The sequence below is a fragment of the Uranotaenia lowii genome, chromosome 3, assembly GCF_029784155.1.
Source record: "Uranotaenia lowii strain MFRU-FL chromosome 3, ASM2978415v1, whole genome shotgun sequence".
Lineage (NCBI taxonomy): Eukaryota > Metazoa > Arthropoda > Insecta > Diptera > Culicidae > Uranotaenia > Uranotaenia lowii.
Window position 1 is genome coordinate 120,376,613 of NC_073693.1, and position 11,256 is coordinate 120,387,868.

The 11,256-nt window shown below is 38.0% G+C and overlaps 2 protein-coding genes across 2 annotated transcripts; both read right to left on the reverse strand.

Moving 5' to 3' along the window:
• Window positions 1–151: 151 nt before the first annotated feature.
• LOC129755234 (NSFL1 cofactor p47) lies at window positions 152–2,130 on the reverse strand. The gene is made up of 5 exons (XM_055751620.1): window positions 1,890–2,130; window positions 1,600–1,754; window positions 874–1,509; window positions 674–808; window positions 152–612 (listed from the first exon to the last, which is right to left on the reverse strand). Exons 1-5 carry the CDS (start codon window positions 1,989–1,991, stop codon window positions 480–482), a joined length of 1,161 nt encoding a protein of 386 aa, XP_055607595.1. The 5' UTR covers window positions 1,992–2,130; the 3' UTR covers window positions 152–479.
• Window positions 2,131–3,649: 1,519 nt separating this feature from the next.
• LOC129758577 (uncharacterized) lies at window positions 3,650–4,368 on the reverse strand. The gene is made up of 2 exons (XM_055756111.1): window positions 3,806–4,368; window positions 3,650–3,689 (listed from the first exon to the last, which is right to left on the reverse strand). Exons 1-2 carry the CDS (start codon window positions 4,214–4,216, stop codon window positions 3,687–3,689), a joined length of 414 nt encoding a protein of 137 aa, XP_055612086.1. The 5' UTR covers window positions 4,217–4,368; the 3' UTR covers window positions 3,650–3,686.
• Between the last annotated feature and the right edge of the window lie 6,888 nt (window positions 4,369–11,256).

An 11,256-nucleotide genomic window follows, 5' to 3' on the forward strand; every position in this document is an offset into this window, starting at 1 on the left:
TTGGGCCTACCAAAAAAAAGCTTGCTTTTTACTCTTACACAGATTTCCATAAGAATGGCAGCTAATCAGAATGAGGCTATTGCTTTCTCTGCTTAACACATGAGAATTGTTGGTCGTTTCGGATAACAAAAATCAAAAGACAAACCGGAGATTAAATTTAAATCCTAGTTTACTCCAAACCTTACGAAACATCACATTACGACCGTGAAAAAAAGAAGAGTGACAATTTATCTCGAATCGAACTAGAGAGGTTGCTGTTGCATGTTCGCAGTAGAACGTGTTTCATTTTTGAAACAAAAACAGTGTTAAAGAATCACTATCGGCCAAAGTTTTGGGTTTTTTTTATAATTCAAATTTTATCTTTTCCATCAAAAATTAATCAAATCTGCCGAGCAACGAAAAAAAGTACATCCAAGCTTTCCCTCCCATTTAATGATTCTGCTTTGTTAGACCGATGATGTGAAGGGGATTTACCGAAACTACTTGAGCCTTTGCATGATTGCAGCATTCAGCAAGCCAGCGTCCTTCAAGGTTTTCTCGCCTTCCGTTAACTCTTTGCTAGGGAAAGTAGTAAGCAGCGCAAAGTTCTGTGCCGCATATTCCGGACGCGCACTGTTTAAAATAAGATCGTCATGAAAGAAGCTTTTTTCTTATTATAAATCGCTTCACTTACTTGATGATATACTGCCGAATGTTTTCTACGGTGTGGCTTTGGTTGAAACGAGCCGTGAGTCGGGAACCATCTGCCAGACGAATCTGTAGGGTCGTAACCGGTTGACTTTCGTCGATAGCCAGCTCAGATGAAGCTCTGTAATTATAAGAAAAACATATCTATCAGGAACTGACACGAGAGTGATTTGTCACAAACATTACTTTTTCTCATTTGCCTCGTTGTTGCTCGGATTGGCTGTACTCTGAACAACAGTTGGGGCAGGACTTCCCAATGTTTGTCCACTGCCTCCGAACGCCCGGAAAGGTGCAGCCTGCTTTACATAATCTTCGTGACGGTTGTCTTTTAGATCCAGGTGAATCATAGCATTTCCCTTGGAGCGCAGTTCCGGTGGAATTTCTCCTCGCATAATCGATTCGAAGAATTCTTTATTAGCCGCATCCTCGTAGCGACGCAGTTCTCCGTCGTTGATGGAAAAGCCTTGCCGCCACAAGGTTAGAGTGACCACTTCATGGTTATGGCCCGATGAGGACCCAGATGCTCGATGCCTATCCGGAATAGCCGTATGGTCAGTATCAGTCTGACCTAGCCGGTAGCCGGTTCCCGCATAAAGTGACGACGAGCTGGACGAACCGGCACCCATTTCGGCATCGAATGTCTCCATGTTTCCTTGCTGAGCAGAACGGAATATTTCTGAAACGTAATCCTTGATGGGATTTTTCTTCGGGGGACCCAGCACTTGCTGACCGGAACGTTCCGAGCCACCCGCGTAGAACGCTTGACCCTGCTCTTCTTCGTCCTCCGATGAAGAGTCTTTCAAGGACCACAGTGTCGCAACACTTAAATCGAAAAAGGAAAAAAATAGTTTTATTGTGTAATTGATTGTTTGATTGTGATTCACTTCTGAATCATACCGGAAAATAACTTACTTCGACGTGTTGGGAGGTTTTTTCTCCTTTGATTTAGCACCGGAACTGGAAAACTGCACCGGCACATTTTCATCATCGGTATCGTCCATGTCATCTTCGACACGATCCGCCGGACCCGCTGCGTTCTCCGATTCGTAGAAGCTGGACAAGGCGACCTTAAATTTACAGGAATTAACGTTAAAATTCAATTAGGTGCTTTCTTGTTCACATTTTACAAAAAAGAGACACGTATGGTTATAGAAAAAAAAATTGCAAACAAAAACATTGAAACGCTCTCGTCTGAATTTAACCTGCAGATCGCCATTGGCTGCATCCAGATAGAACTTAGCCCGGTCTTCGGTGGCGCCGGTCACATCGGCAAACATCTTTTCCTTGCTCTCGCTGCTGGACATTTTACGGCGACGGGTTCCTGCACGCGCTGATCACAACTTAAAACGATTTATTTGCCTTAAATTAGGTATCTTATTCAAAAATAATTGCGTATGATGCGCTAAAGAACGGTAATCTTTTTTTCCGAAGCTCACGCAATGAATTCGTAATCTGAAATGTCATCGTTGTTATGATCCGCTGTGAACGTGCTCCCGGCCTCCAGATGAACGCAGATGAACATCGTTTAGGCAGTGATGCCAAATATTCTACAGGATCCTATAAATGCACCTTTTTATTTTTGATCAACAGTATACGGAGCTGTAAAAATCGAATTAAGTACATAAAAGAGCTGAATTTCCCTAGGAATACGAAATTCTGAGTTTTAAATCCCATTCAATAATCTAAAATGAGACAAGTATTCTAAACTACATTCAAGAGCTACAAATAAAATCTAAATCTAAAGTAGATATTTTGCGATTAAGTTTCTTGATATAAAATGCAATAAAACGGATTTGCCCCATTTGAAGAATTCTAATAAATTTTTGAAAACACTAACCGGCTTTAAAGAATGTTTCGTAAAATTTGATAAATTCCAGGAATGTTCGGTGTTCGACTGCGCAGATTGAAAAGTTAGCGGTGCAAAATAAATCGGCAAATGTTAGCGATCACTAATTGAAACCTTTGAATTCTATGTAAAAATATGTGATATCTTATTCAAAGCGCTAATCGCTAACCGTAAAGTTAAATGAAGGTAAGTGAAACTCGAAAATTTTCTACATAATACCAAATAATACTAATAAGAAGAGGGGTGCGTTGATGTGTTGTGCTAGTCGGAAGGAAAGTCACTTTAAACAAATAAAAAAAAAACCGTTATAATTTTTCATGTTTTTAGATATCTACACAGCGAATTTCAATACCAAGAAACTTAACCGCAAAACCCGCGAACCACAGTTTACTTTTGATTAAGATTTTATTTGTAGCTCTTGAATACAGTTTAGAATACCTATCTCATCTCAGATTTTTGAATGGAATTTAGAACTCAGAATTTCGGATTCCTAGTGAAATTCAGCTCTTTTATGTATGTTCGAAAAAGGCTTCAAAGGAAAAATCGAGGAGTTAAAACAAATCGTAATAAAAATTATGATATTTTCTAATGATTCTCGGGAACACAAAGCCATTTTTTATTTTTGTAATGTGATTTTCAACAGTTTTGTTATTTTGTAATTTCAATTTTAATTAAATTTTGTCATCCTAAGCTATTTTTTGTAATTTTTGTAATTTTTGTGAATTTGGTAATTTTTGTAATTTTTTAATTTTTGTAAATTTGGTAATTTTTGTAATTTTTGTTTTTTTTATAATTTTTGTAATTTATGTAATTTTTGTAAATTTGTAATTTTTAAATTTTGTTATTGTTGTCATTTTTGTAATTTTTGTAATTTTTTAATTTATGTAATTTTTTGTAATTTTTGTAATTTTGTAATTTTTGTAAATACAGACCCCGTTCGATTTTGGCAACACGCCCGTACATTTTGTGTTGCCAAAATAGAATGTTGCCAAAATCGAACGGTTTTTTTATCAACTTTTTTTCAGTTATTTTTACAAAATAACTTTTATGATTTTTTTTTTTTGTAAATTCTTTATTTGAAACGGCTCATACCTTTAGGCTTTAAGGAGCCAAACTCGTTTTGTTTGATAACAATTGTGTGCTTATATCTAGTTCACTTTAAAAGAAAAAAGAAGATAGATAGGGAAATATGAAAATAAGAAGAAATTATAGACGAAGATCAATAGCTTTTAGGAAAAGATATATTTCGAACATGTAGTCCAAGTCTCTCACCCCCAGCACATCTCTCACTGGAACATAGGGTGGTTTTCCTCGGGCCCGAAGGGAGTCTATGAAATTCGTTCTGGCGACAAGATGGACCTCGCACGACCAAACAATATGCTCGATGTCATGGTAACCTTGGCCGCAACTACACAAATTGCTGCTAGCAATATTCAAACGATAGAGTACCGCGTCTAAGGAATAATGATTGGACATGAGACGGGAAAATATACGAATAAAATCTCGACTCAGGTCCAATCTATTAAACCATGGTTTAAGGCTTACCCTTGGGATAATCGAGTGCAGCCACCGACCCAACTCATCCTCGTCCCATTTGCGCTGCCAGTTGACAAGAGAGTTTCTTCGAACTAAAAAGTAAAATTCGTTGAAGGCAATTTCACGCTGGTACGTGTCGCCTTCCATCGCCCCCACCTTTGCCAGAGAGTCTGCCTTCTCATTACCCTCTATCGAGCAATGAGAGGGAACCCAAACAAAGGTGATGATAAAGCGACGTTTTGATAAAGCACTCAAACTATCCCGTATCTTCTCGAAGAAGTATGGCGAGTGCTTTCCCGGTTTTATTGAGTGGATTGCTTGAACAGAACTCAGACTATCCGTTACGATAAAGTAGTGCCCAACTGGCCTTGAAGCTATACTGTCCAAAGCACAATGAATAGCTGCTAACTCTGCTATATACACAGAGCATGGTGACTCGAGCCTGTAAGAGGCGCTAGATATTTCGTTGAACACTCCAAATCCTGTTGATTCCTCTATAAGTGATCCATCAGTAAAGTACATTTTATCAGCATCGACGTGTCTATATTTAGCTTCGAAAATTCTTGGAATCAGAAGGGAGCGATGAGGGACCGGGATTCCACAAATTTCCTGCTGCATAGACAAATCAAACTGGACAGAAGAATGATCGTAGTCTGGGCTACAAACACGAGTTGGAGAGAATGAAGAAGGGTTTACCTGCATTGACATGAGGACATGGTATATAGACATAAACCTGGTTTGAAAATTTTGCTCAAGTAGCCTGTCAAAATTTACAATCACCAGTGGGTTCATGACCTCACACCTGATGAGGAACCGAAGTGATAGTAGATTGAATCGATCTTTCAAAGGGAGTATTCCTGCCAAAACTTCAAGACTCATGTTGTGCGTTGAGGGCATACAGCCCAAAGCGATGCGAAGACAACGGTATTGGATACGCTCGAGTTTGAGGAGGTGAGTTTTGGCAGCTGACTGGAAACAGAAGCTACCATATTCCATCACTGAGAGAATAGTTGTTCGATACAATTTTAAAAGATCTTCTGGATGGGCTCCCCACCAGGTGCCAGTGATTGATCGGAGAAAATTCATTCTTTGTTGGCATTTTCCTTTCAGATACTCAATGTGGGCTCTCCAAGTACACTTGGAATCAAACCAAACCCCAAGATACTTAAAACACCTCGATTGAGTGATCGTTCGGCCTAGAAGTTGAAGCTTAGGTTGAGCAGGTCTACGTTTCTTAGAGAAAACAACCATCTCCGTTTTCTGAGGAGAAAACTCAATCCCAAGCCCCAAAGCCCAGGATGACAATCTGTTTAAAGTATCTTGTAAAGGTCTGAGCAGATGAGACTCAGTAGAACCTGTGACAGACACCACGCCGTCATCTGCAAGTTGTCTTAGAGTGCAGCCTTCAGAGAGACAACTGTCGATGTCATTTACGTAAAAGTTGTACAAAAGTGGACTCAAACATGAACCCTGTGGGAGGCCCATGTAGGAGGTTCTTCTAATTGCAATATCTCCGTGAGCAAAGTTCAGATGTTTCTCACAAAGCAAGCTGTATAAGATGTTGTTCAATAGAGGAGGCAGACCCCGGGAGTGCAATTTGTCTGACAACACCTCTATTGAAACTGCATCAAAAGCTCCCTTTATGTCTAGAAACACTGAAGCCATTTGCTCACGTTTTGCGTACGCCATTTGTATCTCTGAAGATAGCAAAGCAAGACAATCGTTTGTCCCTTTGCCCCTTCGGAACCCAAATTGAGTATCTGAAAGGAGACCATTTGCTTCTACCCATTTATCCAAACGAAACAAAATCATTTTCTCCATCAACTTGCGTATACAAGACAACATCGCTATTGGACGGTACGAATTCGCATCGGACGCTGGTTTTCCGGGCTTTTGGATAGCGATAACTCTCACTTCTCTCCACTCTTGGGGAACAATGTTGTTCTCCAAGAATTGATTAAATAAATTTAACAAGCGAAACTTGGCGGCGTCCGGAAGGTTTTTCAACAAGTTAAATTTGATTTTATCAATTCCCGGAGCTGAATTGTTGCAAGAGAGGAGGGCAAGTGAAAATTCGACCATCGAAAAGGTGGAATCCAGACCACACCTATCAGGAGGCACGTTCCGGATTATTTTTTGTACAGGTGTAGAATCTGGGCAGACTTTCCGTGCAAAGTTTAATATCCATCTATGTGTGTTTTCTTCACTTTCATTTGTAGATGATCGATTGCGCATGCTTCGTGCCACTTTCCATAAGGTACTCAAGGATGTTTCCCGTGATAAACCACCCACAAAATTCCTCCAATACGCCTTTTTCTTCCCTTTGATCAATTTTTTGAACTGATTTTCAAGGGAAACATATGATTCAAAAAGGACGAGGGTTCCATTTTTTCGAAAATCTTTGAATGCTTTTGATTTGTCCTTATAAAGCTTGGAACACTGCTGGTCCCACCATGGATTTGGGGGCCTTCGAAGAACAGATGAATCTGGGATGGGTTTTTTTTGAGCGCAAAGTGCACTTTCATGGATCAAACGAGAAAGAAAGTGATACTCCTCCAAAGGAGGTAAAACATTCATAGAATTAATGGCATCTGTTATTTCGTCCGAGTACTTTTTCCAATCGATGTGTCTTGTAAGGTCATATGCCATATTTGTTGAATTTGAAGTGCTGGCCCCATTGGTGATTGTAATTTTGATTGGCAAGTGATCACTACCATTGGGATCAGGGATTACCTTCCACTGGCAATCCAATGATAGTGAATTTGAGCAGAGTGAGAGGTCAATTGCACTTGGTCTTGCAGGGGGTTTAGGTACCCGTGTTTTTTCACCCGTGTTCAAAATTGTTAAATTGAAACTGTCACAAATGTCATAAATAAGAGTAGAACGACAATCGTCAGTTTGTTCTCCCCAGACAGTTCCATGTGTATGGAAGTAACCCAGGATCAACCTTGGCTCAGGAAGCACTGAGCACAGGTCCTCTAGGTGATTTCGATCCACTGCAACTCTATGAGGCCAGTACAAACTGACAACGCATAAGTCCTTACCTCTTATAGTTATATGACATGCAACAGCTTCAATTCCTCCTGATAAAGGGAGGTGGATTCTGTAAAAGGAGTGGCGCTTATTGATCCCCAAAAGCACCCCTCCATAAGAATCGTTGCGATCCAAACAGATAATGTTAAAATCGTGGAATGAGATGTTTGATTGAGAAGAAAGCCATGTTTCTGAAAGGGCAAAAATATCGCAACTAGTTTCATAAAGAAGAAATTTGAACGGATCCAGTTTAGGAACTAAACTACGACAATTCCACTGTATAACAGTGATATCCCCGACCTCTGGGCGTAAATTAGCCATCGAAAGAGATAAACATTGAAATGAGGGGCCAAGTTTGCATCAATTGCTTCAAAAATGTCTTTACTACAGGAAGCATTGTTGTTACAATGCTTTTGATGGATTCAGAAACGTTGAAAAACGAAAAAATTCCATTCAGAATGTCAGTCAACTTAAACAATCCTGGCTGGGAAGTTGATTCTGAAAAAACTGCATTCGTCAAAGGGGCCTTTGAGGTCCCTGCTGGTGTTGCATCATTCTGTGGTGAAAAAATCGTACGGAATCCAGGAGGATTTTGTTTTTGTTGTTCTGCAGCATTCGGCTTTTTAGGGACACTGATTGGAGGGCTCATTGTAGGGATTTTCTTGGGTATTTTGGGTGTCTTGGGAGTTGTTTTAGCACGTTTCCGGGAGTTCGCAACGAAAACAAAAGGGTTTTCCTCATCCGTTGTTTCTTCGTTGTCAACTGGCAACACAGAAAAGATGTTACTTGAATGAGGTTGGGCCAGTGGAGAAGCGCTCTTTAAGATAGAGGCATAAGAACGTCTCGATCGTTCCTTTAAAGAGCGCTTCTGTTTATCCCAGCAACTCTTGAATGCCTCGCACGAAGAGATTTCATGGGGTGAGCCCCCGCAATAAACACATTTCTGCTCTATTGCTGAGCATGCTCCAGCCCCATGATTCTCTCCGCATTGGGGACAGCGTGGCTTATTGCAACAATGCGACGCTGTGTGCCCCAACTTGATGCAATTTTTACAATGCATGGGTCGAGGCACGAAGAGTCGCACAGGAAGCCTTAAAACTCCGTCAATCAAGACGTAGTGAGGGAGGGCGGTACCCGCGAAGGTCACACGAAATGAAGCTGAAGGCGAGTACTTTGTAACTCCATTTACGACGTTGGCAGTATTGAGTTGACGGCAATCCACGATTTCGACCGAAGTCGAATCGAGGCTCTTGAACTTACCAACGCCGTTGGATTTAACGTACTTCGCATCCAGACTCATTTCTGTGATCACGCCCTCAATCTCTACGTCTCGAGACGGGATGTAAACGTGATACTCTAGAATTAGAAAATTGCTAGCCACAATCTCGTTTGCAGCTTTCGAGTTAGCCACAACAACGCGCAGCTTGTTCGCACGTAATTTTGTAACGCTGGTTACCGAGGTCCACCTCGCCAGATCTTTGGTGATCTGTACCACATTCAGAGGTTTACCGTTCTTTTTGGGCCGGATGAAAACCACCCATGGCCCAGAGGAAGATGAGCCTTCAGCATATTTTCGGAGCCGGGTGACTCTACTCTCCACTGGGGATGATCCGACATTGTCATCCATCCGAGAACGATTTGCATCTGAAGGGCCAGCATCAGCTGATTCCTCCAGATGCTCCTCATCTTCATAGGTGATATTCGCATCATCCCCAGTTGGAGGGTATAACCCCCCGCCTTCGCTCATATTTTTCAACGGGAAAACGAATGCCCTCCGTGTTGAAAATATAAGCGAAGCACAAAATTATCGAAATATATATAAAGGGAAATATGATAGAAAAAGAAAAAGTGAAAAAAGAAATAAAAAAGAACTTACAAATTATTCTAGCACTTTTTGGAACTATATTTTTTACAGTGTATATAGACTGCTCCAACCACGTGGTTCTCCGTTGGTCTTCAAGGATGACGATAACCGAAGAACCCAACCAAACGAGCGTTGGCCCTTCCTCGTTGGTTGAAGATAGCCTCCTCGTCTCGACTCGGCCTCGATGATGATGATGGATGATGATGATGATTGATTATGATGGTTCGCCAAACAATGGCGGCGGACCTCGTGGCGATCGATCGGCCCTTCTGCGAGCTGGGGCCAATCAAATTAACCAGCCTTTGGCAGGAAACTATTGTCGCGGCACAAAACACCGTTTTTACCGTCCGAACGGCACAAATACCCGGATTCACTGGACGGGATCACACCACTTCCAGCAGTTCGCGAAGATCGGGACACTTGAAAACGCGACTGAATTCTCCGAGTGATGCGATACGAATGAACTTTTATGATTATCAAAAACGTTATTTTTTGTCAATTTCCGACCATTTGTAGTTTTTTTTTATATTTTTTAATCATGTTTTGATGCATTTTGCACTTTTCTTGTTTTGTTTATAATCGTTATTTTCATTTATCATATTTACTGTTTATGTCATTCTTTATCATTTTTTAGTTGTTTTTTGTCATTTTCAGTATTTTGTTTGAATTTGTTTTTGTAACTTTTTGAATTTTTCAGAACAGATAAAAAAACGTATTTATGGTGTTTGTCTAAACATAATTGGTCCTGTTATAACGAAAACTAAAAGGTAATGTTGTTTCTAAAACCGTTTGATGTTGGCACATGTGCCAGAATCGGTTGTTGCCAAAATCGAATGTTGCCAAATCGAATGTTGCCAAAAACAAATGGGGTCTGTTTGTCATTTTTGTATTTTTGTAATTTTTGTAAGTTTTGTAATTTTTGTAATTTTTTTAATTTTGTAATTTTGTAATTTTTGAAATTTAGTAATTTTTGTAATTTTTGAAATTCTTTTAATTTTTATAATTTTTGTTTTTTTTATGTTTGTCATTTTCGTTATTTATGTATCTTTTATTCTAATTTTTGTCAGTTTTTGAAAATGTTTTTGTATTTTTTGGTATTTTTAAACTAATAGTCGTTTTTGTCATTTTGTCATTTTTTGTATTTTTTGTCATTTTTGTTATTTTCGTCATTCTTGTTATTTTTGTCATTTTTGTCATTTTTGTCATTTTTGTCATTTTTGTCATTTTCATCATTTTTGTCATTTTTGTCATTTTTGTCATTTTTGTTATTTTTGTCATTTTTGTCATTTTTTGTCATTTTTTGTCATTTTTGTCATTTTTGTCATTTTTGTCATTTTTGTCATTTTTGTCATTTTTGTTATTTTTGTCATTTTTGTCATTTTTGTCATTTTTGTCATTTTTGTCATTTTTGTCATTTTTGTCATTTTTGTCATTTTTGTCATTTTTGTCATTTTTGTCATTTTTGTCATTTTTGTCATTTTTGTCATTTTTGTCATTTTTGTCATTTTTGTCATTTTTGTCATTTTTGTCATTTTTGTCATTTTTGTCATTTTTGTCATTTTTGGTTATTTTTGTCATTTTTGTCATTTTTGTCATTTTTGTCATTTTTGTCATTTTTGTCATTTTTGTCATTTTTGTCATTTTTGTCATTTTTGTCATTTTTGTCATTTTTGTCATTTTTGTCATTTTTGTCATTTTTGTCATTTTTGTATTTTTTGTCATTTTTGTCATTTTTGTCATTTTTGTCATTTTTGTCATTTTTGTCATTTTTGTCATTTTTGTCATTTTTGTCATTTTTGTCATTTTTGTCATTTTTGTCATTTTTGTCATTTTTGTCATTTTTGTCATTTTTGTCATTTTTGTCATTTTTGTCATTTTTGTCATTTTTGTCATTTTTGTCATTTTTGTCATTTTTGTCATTTTTGTCATTTTTTCATTTTTGTGATTTTTGTAATTCTTGTTATTTTTGTTATTTTTGTCATTTTTGTCATTTTTGTAATTTTTGTCATTTTTGTCATTTTTGTCATTTTTGTCATTTTTGTCATTTTTGTCATTTTTGTCATTTTTTCATTTTTGTGATTTTTGTAATTCTTGTTATTTTTGTTATTTTTGTAATTTTTGGCATTTTTGTAAATTTTGTCATTTTTGTCATTTTTGTCATTTTTGTCATTTTTGTCATTTTTGTCATTTTTGTCATTTTTGTCATTTTTGTCATTTTTGTCATTTTTGTCATTTTTGTCATTTTTGTCATTTTTGTCATTTTTGTCATTTTTGTCATTTTTGTCATTTT

What these genes read in the sequence shown, in the direction of transcription:
- LOC129755234 (XM_055751620.1), bottom strand. Translation starts at nt 1,991, where the DNA reads ATGTCCAGCAGCGAGAGCAAGGAAAAGATGTTTGCCGATGTGACCGGC. An exon ending in AAACCTCCCAACACGTCGAA is followed by an intron (nt 1,510 to 1,599) that starts GTAAGTTATTTT and finishes TTTCGATTTAAG; the next exon opens with TGTTGCGACACTGTGGTCCT. An exon ending in AACGAGGCAAATGAGAAAAA is followed by an intron (nt 809 to 873) that starts GTAATGTTTGTG and finishes TTATAATTACAG; the next exon opens with AGCTTCATCTGAGCTGGCTA.
- LOC129758577 (XM_055756111.1), bottom strand. Translation starts at nt 4,216, where the DNA reads ATGGAAGGCGACACGTACCAGCGTGAAATTGCCTTCAACGAATTTTAC.